The sequence below is a fragment of the Geosmithia morbida genome (genome assembly GCF_012550715.1).
Source record: "Geosmithia morbida isolate 1262 chromosome Unknown scaffold_1, whole genome shotgun sequence".
NCBI classification, from domain to species: Eukaryota; Fungi; Ascomycota; class Sordariomycetes; order Hypocreales; family Bionectriaceae; genus Geosmithia; species Geosmithia morbida.
In genome coordinates this window covers 2,011,941-2,025,564 of record NW_023336188.1, presented here as the reverse complement: position 1 = coordinate 2,025,564, position 13,624 = coordinate 2,011,941, and the positions used below count along the sequence as shown (strand labels likewise).

Here is a 13,624-nt window from a genome sequence, read left to right as displayed (position 1 = left end):
TGGGTTGGAACTCGAAACGGGTCGAAGATGCCGATCGTTCCGATTTTGCCGGATGACATGACGCAGCGCGGTTCTGTCACTCGGAAGGAGTGAGTAGTGAGTGTGTAATGGGTGGGTTTGGGAAGAGGAGAAGGGGGGTCTGGTTTAAGGAAGCTGAGTGCGATGTAGTGAAGCGTACGGAGGCGAGTTGACGGAGCTGGAGCTGATGGAGAGAGCTGGTCTCCTCCTTCCGGTGTATGCTCTTCTGTATGACCACGTACTGGGATGCTGACTGCGATGCATCATCATGTATCATGTAGTCAGCCGTGCTGATCGAGGCGAGGGATGGTAAGAAGACGGAGTTACCGCAACGCCCGCGACCAAAGGGAAAAAAACCCGCGAGCAGCTCGTGAAATAAGCTTAAGCAAGAGAACCATGTACAGACTGTGGGGATGCTCAAGGAAGCTCGGCATTCTTCAAGTCTTGGCATGGTACGTACTCGGGGGGAAGGGGGGGGGGGACGTGGGAAGCATGCTGAGAATATTATTGCCAAGTAAATGATACTATTCAATAATAGCTTTGGTCAAGTTGCGTCGCGTATCATTCCCCGTACGTACGTTGCAGTGTATGTACTCCCCGTACTCAGTACCAGTATTAATAATAGCAGTCTGAGATGAGGAGTACAGAGGTACAGACAAGAGGCGGCGGGACTCGTAATTGTAAAACAGATACCGTGCCGATTTATCCATGTGGCGATGCCTTTTTGGCAGGGCATGTGGAGTCGCGAGACGTATTCTTCTTCTCATGACAGAGTACCGAGTAATATTCATACAGAGTACAGATATATATTTACCGATATATGTATACTTACCGATACATGTATATATATGCAGATATACATATGCAGATATATACACATATATAAATAAATAAATAAATATATATATATATATATACATCTATAATACTCACGACTCCCGTGTGATGTACCATTCTGCATCTACTCGAACGGATGATTTTTCCTTTCTCTCCCACTGGTCCATTTCACTCAATGACCGAGATAGAATAGAGTAAGCGCATTCGTTACGCCTCATCGTACACGTTACCCTTGTGTGTGTATGCTTAAGCTGTGTGGTTGGTCTAGATTAGAATAGGGTATAAGCATCAGGCATACTTTTTTTTTGCCTTGTGTGTGTGTGTGTGTGTGTTTATAATTTTTAGAAAATTTTATACTTTTTTTGCGGGTACAAGTAGCGATACCTTGTATTCCCGAGACAGGGCTTTTTTTTATTATCTCTTGTGCGAATTACGGAGCATGGTTACCCCCCCTCCCCTCCCCTCCCCTTAGACTCTTTTTGGTCCTCGCTTAACTTTGCGCCCGCTGATTCCCAGTCCGGTGTTCCCCGGGTTGAATCGTCGTCATAGATAGATGAAAAGGGCCTCTTAGGGACCTGGTCTTGTGATGACATTGTGCAGGAGGGGAGATGACTCGTTAGAGTTGTCTCCTGATCACCTATGACAACGGATAATGGGGAATGTGAATGGTTGGATGGGAGCCAAAGAGAACTGACAACCGAGAGAGAGAGAGAGAGAAGGGGGGGGAGGGGGGAGGGAGAGAGGGAGGGAAGAGAAGAAAAAAAAAAAGACTTAAGCATAAGCTTCATGACAATCCCGAAAACAAAACAAGAAAAAACCCCAAATAATAAAAAAAAGATGAAGAGGAAAAAAGAAGAAAAAAAGAAAAAAAGAAAGCACACACATATCCCTCCCCTAATTACCTAATTTTCTTGTCTTGTCTCTCGTCAGAGTAACTCGTACTTGCCCTGGACCCTAGTCTTGGCTTTTGCCAATCCAAGTACACAGGTACGGGAATACGACCAATCCTTTATCCCCTGGATGCCAAGCCGGTTCGGACGGCACTCTGATGGTGTTGACATCCCTGCACATGCATGAGACACTATTAGTCTTCTTCCTCCTTCCCTCCCCCCCTCCCTTCCTTCTTTCTTGGGTTCCGTCTATCTCTCAGTGTCTGTCCCAAGTTGTCATTCTCCTCTTGTCGGTTCAGCCAAGCTGCTCCGAGAACCTATCGGCTCCAACCCTCTCTCTCTCTCTCTCTCTCTACCTTCTCAACCTTCTCAACCTTTGACTCTGGACTTTCTTGTTAACAGCGGCCAGGACATGGCACATGAAACCCCACCCCCCCTCTCCCCCCTCTTTTGCCTGAACGATCGACACCAGAGGTCAGAATACTTCAGAAAGAAGAAGAAGAAGAAAAAGAAAGAAGAAGAAAAAAGTGTGTCTCCGCTCGGCACCCGTGAGCCGGGAGTGGTGCCCACAAGATGGATCTCATGACGTTTCCAACACTTACTCTTACGGAGTTTCCGAATGCACACGCCCCCCCCCACCCCTCTAATACGGTCTTAGCGTCTAAGCTAAGATGGGCTGACAAACTCTTAAATTCATGCTTAATCGAAAAGGAAAACGCAAGAGTAGAGCGCCGGAAGAGAAAAGGGAAAGAAAAAAAAAAAAGGTTCCAGGCCTCCCTCCCCCCCCCCCAACCTGCTTCAGCCGTCATATCCGTAGCGCATCATATGACTGGTTATCAACCAATAATTATCGATCCACACTTTTATATCATCCACAAAGCTTAGGAGTAACCAGCCCACCCACACATTCTCTCTACCTTGTGCTGCCTTCCCCCTTACCAATCGCCTCTTTTTTTTCCTTCTTTTTTTTTTTCCCGGGTCAGCATACTTCCAGAGTTATGTGGCTTGTTGGGATGTTGACTTTTTGTTTATCCTTATCCTTATTCCCAGCTTGATATAGTCTGTAGTTTCAACTGTCTAGTGCTACCCACAATACAACAACCTTGTTCCACGGTTAACTATGATTACGTACTACGATGTATTGCAGAGTATTATTATCTGAGTAATAGATGTCAACGAGTATTATCAAGCGTCTTGTTTTATTTTATTCATTAGTGTGTTGTGTTGGGGCCGTAGGAGAGAGGTAGTATTCATCATGTATGTATGTAGACCTTGGAATGAGAAGAAGAAGAAGAAGAAAGAAGAAGAAGAAACAGTAGCAACCACCAGTCTGAGACGCAATGATTATCACCTCTCTCCTATGACCCCAGCACAAGAAGAAGAAAAGAAAGAAAGAAAACACCGTCTGCAGAGTGATAATACTCCCATACTCGTACAGGGACCTCGTGTGCCGATTTAAGCGCGGAACAAGCTTGCCGACGAGTTCATTCGAAACCCCCCTGGCTACAGGTAGTACGACTCCTGTACGGGTACCCGGTAGGTAGTGGTGATGCTGAACAGCTGCTCGAGCAGCTACGTAAGAGTACTCGTAGTCGAACCCCCCAGCCATGTTGCTCTGCGTCGTCGTCATCGTTGTTTCCGGGGAAAGACGGGGCCGGAGGCCTCAGATAGGTGGGAATAAAAGGCTCTATCCATGTGCATGCCTCCGTGCACAGATTACGCGGTGGGCACGTCGTGGTGCTGCGCAAATCACCCTGCCACGATGCCACCGACGACTAGTCCCAGTAGGGTATATTACGAGTGGCCTGCAAAAGGGTTCTCCAAGGGGGAGGGAGTATCAGTATCAATACGGTGACGATGATGTTGATATATGTGCTCCGCATCTCATGACGGTACGGACGGGTTACATCAGACTGTGCTGCCACCACTACTACGCAGTATTATTATCTTAATACTGCTGCTCTGCCATCTGCTATCGTTGCTCGTCGTGTTCGTAACAGCGACATGTTTAGCCAGTAGATTGTTACCTACCTTAATCCCTCCCCCCTCCCCTTCTGCCGGTCCCCGTCTCGGCGTGACTGGACCTGCCTCGTTGCAGTCTCGTCTTGTGTGTCGCAGGTGCCGATTCTGCCGACCGAGAGACCCACGTCCGGATGATCCCCAAGCCCACTGCTCGGCTGGACGGCACTCTTCTTTTACGCATACTGCGAGTACTCAGCATTCTTATTCTACCGAGTACTGACTGGGTGGGTGATGTCCATATCGGCAGGAACATTTGCGACTCAGACATCCCCACGGCAGATTCCTAGGTGTTGGTTCCTTCCCGCAAGTACAGGTTACACAGGTGCTTGGGAAAAAAAAATTGAAAAAAAAATTATTAAATAAAAAAAAATAAAAAGAGGAAAGAGGGGGAAACCCTCTCTCCATCAGACCATAAATCATATCGATCATGATGGTGCGAAATATGCACAACATGAGTAATATATCACGGCAACTGTAACAAGCCCTTTGGAAAGTCGAAACTATCTGTACATGGTGATGCTCCGTGTAATCTGCATAGAGATGATGACTACTACACTCGTATAATACAAATATCAAAAGTCAAGTGGCAAAGCCGTCTCTTTTTTTCCTTCAAAAAATTTTATATGTCCTATGTCCGACCCTTATTACTTAGTATTATGCTTATTTCCTGCCCCAGCCAGGCAGTCTTTTCCTTTTCCTTTTTATATATGTATATGTATATATACATATATATATATATATATATAGTTACCGCAACTCAAACTGGCAAACCGATGAGGAGTAACAGGTCGACGCTGGGAACGTCTATATAGGTTTCACGGAAACGCCAGGTCGGCCATGGGCGGCTCATCACATCAATGTCGCATCTATCATCTCTGCCATCTCCATCTCCGGGGCACCGAGTCTAATATCGGCTTTGACGGTGCCGACCAGTTTCCTCTCCCACCTGGCCGCGCGCGCCCGGGTGTGTGTGTGTGTGTGTGTGTGTGTGTGGTGACTCGGTATTGCGACGTGCGAATCATATGCCGTAATCAGACGATGACGACTCTTCTGCGTAGTGGTGCTTCTCCGTTTGGAAGTTTTGTAGGATCGCTTCGGCTGTCCGGCACAGAAGGAAAAGGGGGGGGGGGGGCGAGTCTAGTCGAAGGGAGGGGTGTTCTTCTGACTCGGAAGTGGTGGGCCGGTTCATTGACGGAGGCCAAGCATGTAGGAAGAAGAGGAAATCACGACCTGATGGTCCTCGTTCATCCTCGTTATTGACATTTTTCTTTCTTTTTTTCTTCTTTCTTTCTCTCTCCCATCCTCTCATCTCTGCTGCGTTCTGGACGGACATTTAGGCATTCGGAGAGAGACCAACGACGACGACAACCTCAACCTCTGACCCAATTCAGTAGTTTCTAGACGAGTCCAACATATGCATACGTGACGAGCATAGTATACTCGTATAGAAATTGACAGACAAGTGAGTAACATCTTCTATGAGTGAATGTACGAGTATGTATTAATAATAGACACATCTATTTTGCCATCGACACCGTATGAGCTTGTACGCGAGCACATGATTAAAGAGCCATGAATAATCTATATCCCGTACCGATGGTAGATTACTTGTTGTCGAGCCGTTCAGTGGGTACACAACATAGATTCGTGGCAATGGATGACGAGACACACACAGAGTAGAGAGAGGCTTCATATGAATCCGAGGATGGAGATGGGGGCAGAGAGTCGAGATCTCTCTAATCCGTCGTTCATCCTGACAAGAAAGAGTTGAGGGTATCAATCACTCCGTACTCGGCAACGGTACGTAATCCATACAGGAATACTTCCCAACTTGTACTAGAGCAACGGTCAGCGAAACAGCGCCAAAGATCTGGGCCGATACGGAGTATTATTTAGCGAGTTGCGTGCATTAAGCTTAAGCCTCTAGACTCCCTTCTTCTCTCGACTCTTCTTCTCGACTCCCATTCTCCCTGCCTTCCTCTCTCCTATACTGTATTATATATCATCTAGTCTAGCGTAAGAGGTCGCACCACCGCAACCTCCCCCGGGGGGGGGGGGGGGGGGGGGGGGTACCGCGACTGGAAGACGAAAATAAGATTAAAAAAAATGAATGGGCGGCCTCACAATGAGAAGAAGAGTTTTGGTCTAGTCATTGCACTTACTGTGTCTACTGTGTCTACAGAGATGACCGTTTTACGGAGTAGTTTCATGATGGAAACTATTGGATTTGAGGCTTTCGTTGCTCTCGCCGATGGGTGGCTTGCGTGTTTCGTAGCTGCGCCACGGATAACACCCTGCACATAAGTTATAACAGACCAAGGAATCCGGCAACGCGGCACCAGAAGGGGAGGAGACTCGAGAAGAAGAGAAAGAAAATAAAGGTGCTCACGGGTTAAAAATAAAATACATACATACATGCATACAAATAAAACAACGATGGCAATAATAATCATAATAAATGTATTTTTTTTAAAAAAAAAAAAAAAAGAAAAGAAGGGTAAAGGGTCTTGTCTAGTCTGGGTCGTTTTGGGGGGGGGGGGGGGGGGGCGCTGGTCTGGATGGTAGAGGACCTCGATTATCGAATCAGAGTAAAGACAGCCGAGGTACGGATACGGATACGTCGTACCTGCGACTCGATATTATGAGCATTAATAAGAGTACGGATATGGACCATTTTCTATGTTCATACCAAGTAAGTTGTAATAGTAATAATAATAATAATAATAATAGTAATTATAGTAGTAGTAGTAGTAGTAATATGGACACGGGTACGGGATAATGGAGCACGAATCGTCATACGGAATACGGGAATATGGAAATATGGTCATGATTATGGCTACGGATAGTACGGCATATACCCATCACCGTCTGAAACGGTATCCCTAAAAAAAAAAAGAGAAAGAAGAGAAAAAAAAAAAGAAGAAAAAAATGGGCATATACCCAAAACGCTCCTGCCATTTCAACTGTCACGGCAGGCGCAGGCGGCAGCTCTTTTCCGGGACGTGCTATCCTCGCTCCTTCCCTCTTGTAGAAGCAGAAGCAAACTTTTTTTTTCTTCTCTTTCCTTCCAATATATTCCTGTCACATGATCTTCCAGGCCCATGGCATCGTCACAATCATCACCCATCGTTATCGGCTTCATCATCCTCACTTTTGAATCGCCGCACAATGCAGCGTACAAGCGACAGCTCTGAACGGCCACCCTGACGTTGATACACGACAACCAATACCAATGAAAAACACATACGCCATACAAGCGCACACACATGCACCACCACACATGCACCACAACACGTATCCCTCGTGGTCATGAGCCACACCCCCCCCCCCCCCCATCTACCAACCCTGCCGACCCACAAAGAGCTATACCCACTCCCCCCCCCAACCCGTCCACCTAGAACGTTGCTCTTCTACACTATTACTAGTAACACTACGGAGTAAGCAGAGCCTTGGCTTCGCCCGAGCCGACTTATCCATACCCTCTGCATTGTCCGGCCCTTGGTCCCGCCGATTCACCACGGATGGGACCTCCATGGTTACCTGCCCTTTGTCAGCCCACCGTCTCTTGTTTAATACACTTATTTTACCCCGTCTGATCATCATATTTCCCCTCCTTCCTCTTCTTCGAATTCCTCTTCCCCTATTTCTTATTCCATTTCTCCTTCTCGTTCCTCCCATGTTCCTCTCTGAGATCCTCTACAACACATCCTCCTCCTATCCTAACCACGCCCGATCAAGCTAACGACACACACACCCCCCCTCCGAGGCTACTTGCACACAGAGGACATATATGTACACACATATCTATATCTACATATATAGATAGATACGTGCGAGCTCTATTATCGAGGCAGCCTCTTCTTCAACGCCCATCCGCCTCAGCAGCTGCTTTACAACCGAACCCCCAAAGTCGACGCAAGATATACACATCCGAGTCGAAGATATAGGCTTGTCCACTGCCATACTTCTATCTCTCCTCTCTCTCCTCTCTCTCTCTCTCTTCTCGAGAAATCTGTACAGGGGGGCTGCCATCAGCTCTGATACACCCCCCCTTTCATCCACCCGACTGGGCCAGAACAGATCAGCCACTCACGACGGCATATCAATCCGCAACTCACACGCAATGGAGACGTATCACGGTTACGTGCGGACGCCCGCCGACGCCATCAAGCTGTTCGAGGCTTGCCGCCTCGGTATCCTGCCCCGCGTGCAGCGCCGACTCTCGGAGAAGGAGCGCCAGTCCATCCGCTCGGGGTCCGTCTTCGTCTGGGATGAGCGCGAGGCCGGCATGAGGAGGTGGACCGACGGCAAGTCGTGGAGCGCCAGCCGGGTGTCGGGAAGCTTCCTGACGTACCGCGAGATGGAGGGCAAGCGCGGCGGCGGCTTCGGCACCGGCCGCAGGGGATCCGGCAAGACGCCCGACTCGAATCGCGGCAGCGACGAGGACCACGACGACGGCGAGCCCGAGGGCTACCGCTACAAGGCCGACGGCCTGATGAAGCAGTCGTTCAGCATCACCACGTCGACAGGCCAGCATCTCCACCTCATCTCCTACTACTCGCGCCCCCAGCCGGGACAGCCCGACCTGTCCCAGCCCACAAACGACCCTTCCCTGCGCGGCGTCGTCCCCGTCAAGGGCATGTACCCCGAGTCCAGCATGGGCGAGGTCAACCAGACGCCCGCCCTCACCCGCGCACCCATGCAGAACTACAGCCTGCCTCCCCAGCCATACCCGGGCCAGCACTACGCGCCCCATTACGGCACCCAGCAGACCCACGCCTGGCCTCCCTCCCCGGCCGTCACGCCTCCCTACAGCCACTACACCACGGCGCCGCCCTATGCGACTCACGGACACGCCCCGCCTCCGTCTCACCACCACCCGCTCATGCCTCAGCCTCCGGCCGCTCCCTCGCACTACGCCCCGGCCCACCACTACGAGCCCCGCGCCTCCATCACCCTCCCTCCCCCGCAAAAGTCGACGGCTTTCCCTCCCTACCAGGCCTCGCAGGCTTACCGTATGCCCTCGCCGCCACGCATCAGCGACCTGGCCCCTCCGAGGGAGTCGGTGGCGGACCCGCGCCTCAGTGCCGCCGCCCTGTCCAGGAACCCCCACGGCCCACTACCGACCCTCAACTCGGTGGCCAGCCGCCCGCAGGCTGCCGGCGCCTCCCCTCCCAGCAGCAGCCGGACTCCGACGCCTCCCCAGACTGCGTACTCTGAAAAGACGACGGCGCCGATTCAGCCGCAGCCCGCCAGGTCCGGCCTGTCGGTCCTCCTCAACGATTGCGGCAGCGCAGAAGGCGACAGCTCTGCTTCCGGCGCCGATCCGTCCGCCGTGAGCGAGGACCACCGCGCACTGCGCATGCTGGACAGGAGCGCTTTCAAGCAGGTTGTCCTGTAGGAAAACTTTGCTGAGCAACCTCTTGCCTCTTTTTTCTTCTCTTCTCTTATCGCTACTTTTTTTTTCAGTATATATATATATCTATCTAGACGGGATATGGAGGAGTTCTGTACATGTCATGATGCTATATCTATTTTTTATTTTTTGGGTCTTTGGGCGACAGCGTTTTGTTACAGCCCTTGTTGAAAAAAGGGCAAATTGGAGGGGGTCATTACTAGGTTGACTGGCGTTTGCTGGACACGAAAACAGCATGAATGAATTTCAAGAAACACTACAATAATTCCTTCTCAATACTATAGAAGTCCTACCTATGAACGACCCAACTATTGCGACGAGGCACCGGCAGATGAAAACTGCTGGTAAATGCATCCATCGTGAGGAGAAAACGTAGCCAGATAATACTCGTAGCTCCGGGATGCATTAATGACTCTCGTGACGTGATATGGTCCGACGATCAAAAATCCGTATCTGGAGAATGAAATACCCTACACCCTCCTCCATTGAAAGGTGAAGGAGGTACGTACTCCATACACTCTCGTACCTTTTCCGTCACCAGAACACCAAAACGCGACCCTGACGCTCTCTCTTCCTTCTTGTCAAGAGAGGCAAAACACCAAGCTCCGACGTCTCGACATAAGAAACACAACCCCGACGACTTACCATGGACACATAAGGTTACCGCCCGACGTCCTTTCTCATTTCCAAGTCTCGGCCGACGCAAAAAACGCTACGGGATATAGGGGAGAGAGAGAGAGAGAGAGAGGGAGAGACGACAGAAGAAGGACAAGAAAAGGACAAGAAAAGGACAAGAGAAGAAAAGAAAAGAAAAGAAGAAGAAAATGTTCACCTTTTGTTCACTGCAGGGAGCTCTGACAGAGTCACCTGCATCACAATCCCTACTCGAGCTAGATGGCGGCGTCAAGGTTCTCGTCGATGTCGGATGGGATGAGTCGTTTGATGTTAACAAGTTGCGGGAGCTGGAAAAGTGAGTTGCAACACAATGTCGCCGGAGAAGGCGATGACGGAAAATACCCTACCCTACCTCCCCTCCCCCCCAAAAAAAAGAAGGAAGGAAGAGGAGGAGTTGGAGTATGAGAAAGAAGAGCAAACAGCTGACACTATATCATCAACAGGCAAATCCCTACCCTCTCCCTCATCCTCCTCACCCATGCCAAGGCGTCGCATCTAGCCGCCTACGCACACTGCTGCAAAAACTTCCCCCTCTTTACCCGCGTGCCCGTCTACGCTACCCGGCCCATCATCGACCTGGGCCGGACGCTCCTGCAGGATCTATACTCTTCCGCCCCCGCGGCGGCCACCACGATACCGCGCGAATCACTCACGGATACGATGGCGTACGGCTTCCTCAACACCCAGACAACTTCGAGATCCGCAACGGACGATAAGCAGCAGCAGCAGCAGCAGCAGGGGCAAGGCCAGATCCTGCTAGAGGCTCCAACGGCCGACGAGATTGCCCGATACTTTTCGCTCATCCAGCCCCTGAAATATTCGCAGCCGCATCAGCCTCTGCCGTCACCATTCTCCCCGCCGCTCAACGGCCTGACCATCACGGCGTACAACTCGGGCCACACCCTCGGCGGTACGATATGGCATCTGCAGCACGGGCTGGAGTCCATCGTCTACGCCGTGGACTGGAACCAGGCGCGCGAGAATGTCTTTGCGGGCGCCGCGTGGCTGGGCGGCGCGGGCGGGGGCGGCGCAGACGTCATCGAGGCGCTGCGCAAACCCACGGCCCTCATCTGCAGCAGTCGCGGCGGCGACAGGAACGCCCCCGCGGGTGGGCGCGCCAAGCGCGACGAGCACCTCCTCGACCTCATACGGCCCTGCGTCGCGCGCGGCGGGACGGTGCTCATCCCCGTCGACTCGAGCGCGCGCGTCCTGGAGATGGCGTACCTCCTCGAGCACGCGTGGCGGAGCGACGACGGCGGCAGCGACGGCAGCGGCGTCAGCCTGAAATCGGCAAGGCTGTATCTCGCCGGGCGCAACATGTCGAGCACCATGCGCTACGGGAGGAGCATGCTCGAGTGGATGGACGACAGCATCGTACAGGAGTTTGAGGCCTTTGCCGAGGGTCAGCGCAAGGTGAATGGTGCGGCCGGGGAGGCCAAGGCCGGCGGCGGAGGTCCCTTCGACTTCAAGTATCTGAGGCTCGTGGAGCGCAGGGCGCAGATTGCCAAGCTCCTCGGCCAGGACGCGGTCGAGGGGGCAGGACGCGTGATCCTGGCCAGCGACGCGAGCATGGACTGGGGCTTCTCGAGAGACCTCTTCAGGGGACTGGCGCACGACCCGAGGAACCTGGTCATCCTGACGGACAGGCCGGGCGTCGCCCGATGCGCGGGATCGCCGCCGTCGGTGGCCAGGACGCTCTGGCAGTGGTGGAGCGAGAGCAAGCAGGAGCAGGATGCGCAGCAGGTCGGAGGAGATGGACGTGTCATCGAGCTGCACGAGGCCAAGCGTCAGGCCCTCGAGGGCGACGAACTGGCCGTGTACGAGCAGTGGCTCACGACGCAGCGGCACCTGCAGTCCACGCAGCAGACCGGCGGGGCTGCGGGGCTGGAAGCCTCGGGCGACGTCGTCGACGACGCGTCGTCGGAGTCGGAGTCGGAGTCAGAGGACGAAGACGGCGAGAAGCAGGGCAAAGCGCTCAACGTGTCTGCCGCACTGGGACAGGCCGGCCGCAAGAAGGTGGTCCTGCGCGACGAAGACCTGGGGATCAATGTCCTCATCAAGAAGAAGGATGTCTACGACTTCGAGGTGCGCGGCAAGAAGGGTAGGGAGAGGTCATTCCCCCTTGCCGTCAGGAGGAAGAGGACGGATGACTACGGGGAGCTGATCCGCCCAGAGGATTTCTTGCGAGCAGAAGAGAAGGAGGACGACACGGCCGGCGGCGTCCCGTCCGGGGTGTCCCCGGCTGGGACGGCAGACGATGACGACAAGCTCGGCAAGAAGCGAAAGTGGGGTGACGTGGCCAAGGCGACGGCCACTTCTGCCTGGCAGCAGCAGGCTGGCGAAGGTGGTACATCATCGTCACAGCAGCAGCAGCAGCAGCAGCAGCAGCAGCATGGGGAAGATGGCGGCGAGGGTGTCGTCCCAGACGAGCTGGATACGGCGGTGGACAACGAGGTGCCGGAAGTCAGCGCCCAGCAGCCATCCAAGCTGGTGTACACGCCGGAGAGCATCGCGGTGAACCTGCGCATCGCCTTTGCCGACTTCTCAGGCCTGCACGACAAGCGCAGTCTCAACATGCTCATCCCGCTCATCCAACCACGCAAGCTCATCCTCGTGGGAGGAAACCGCGAGGAGACGACTGCCCTGGCCGCCGATTGCCGCGTCGCCCTCGGCGGGGGCGGTGGCGGTGCCGAGTCTGGCAGTGCCGTCGAGATCCTCGTGCCTGAGATGGGCGTGTCGGTGGACGCCAGCGTCGATACGAACTCGTGGGTGGTCAGGCTGGCGGACGGCCTGGTCAAGGAGCTCAGGTGGCAGAACGTAAAGGGTCTGGGCATCGTGACCATAAGCGGACAGCTGCTCACTCAAGCTCGAGCGGCAGCAACAGCGTCGCAGTCGTCGACGACGACGACGACGATGACCACCACCACCACGGTGGGATCCGTCGATGACGACGAGCAGTCGACACCCAGCAAGCGACGGAAGACGGAAGGCACGGCAGCAAGGGAGGCAGCAGACGAGACGGCTAATGTCGCGGGTGCGATGCCGATGCTAGACGTGATCTCGACGAATAACCTCGTGACGGCGGCTGCAGCCAGGTCGGCGGCATCTCGACCCCTACACGTCGGCGACCTGAGACTGGCAGATCTGAGGAGGGCCATGCAGAGCGCTCGGCACACGGCCGAGTTCAGAGGAGAGGGTACGCTGGTGGTGGACGGTACGGTGGCGGTCAAGAAGACGGCCGAGGGGAGGATAGAGGTCGAGAGCGTGGGCCTGCCGGTGGGAGGGAGGATGAGCACACTATACGAGGTCAAGAGGGTGATTTACGATAATCTGGCTGTCGTCGCGGGGGCTTAGGTGGGTGGTTGCGTGTGGTTGCGTGTGTCTGTAATCCTGTGTATCCTGTGTATCCTCTTCATTCTGCATGCATGTACGTGGATATATATATATATATATCTGCCGTGACTGTTGACGGGGTGTTTCTTGTTTTTGGACCATGGAGCGTCTCCATGCTGACTTGTTTAATCAAAGTATCCGAGTATCGGTGTCTCCATGCTAGAAAGAGAATGGAGAAGAAGAGGTCATTCATTATCCGTTTCGACTAAGCTATCAAGGATACTGCAATAGTAGCAGCTCTATATTACATGAACCAAACAAGGCAAGGGAAAAGAAGAAGAAGAAATTAACGAAAAGAAACTCCTAGCAATGCAGAGAAAGAAGCATGAAAAAAAAAAAGGGGGGGGGGGGGGGGTGGTTCAAAACAATTCCA

At 52.8% G+C, this 13,624-nt stretch overlaps 2 protein-coding genes across 2 annotated transcripts; both read left to right on the top strand.

Annotated features, from left to right (window-relative positions):
* Nucleotides 1-7,890: 7,890 nt before the first annotated feature.
* GMORB2_1368 (uncharacterized protein) lies at nucleotides 7,891-9,168 on the top strand (the record flags this gene model as incomplete). Its single annotated transcript, XM_035463350.1, has 1 exon — nucleotides 7,891-9,168. The coding sequence occupies one exon, from the start codon at nucleotides 7,891-7,893 to the stop codon at nucleotides 9,166-9,168; it is 1,278 nt and encodes a 425-aa protein (XP_035324774.1).
* An 839-nt stretch (nucleotides 9,169-10,007) lies between these two features.
* GMORB2_1367 (cleavage and polyadenylation specificity factor subunit 2) lies at nucleotides 10,008-13,212 on the top strand (the record flags this gene model as incomplete). The annotated part of the gene is made up of 2 exons (XM_035463349.1): nucleotides 10,008-10,153; nucleotides 10,302-13,212. 2 exons carry the CDS (start codon nucleotides 10,008-10,010, stop codon nucleotides 13,210-13,212), a joined length of 3,057 nt encoding a protein of 1,018 aa, XP_035324773.1.
* Between the last annotated feature and the right edge of the window lie 412 nt (nucleotides 13,213-13,624).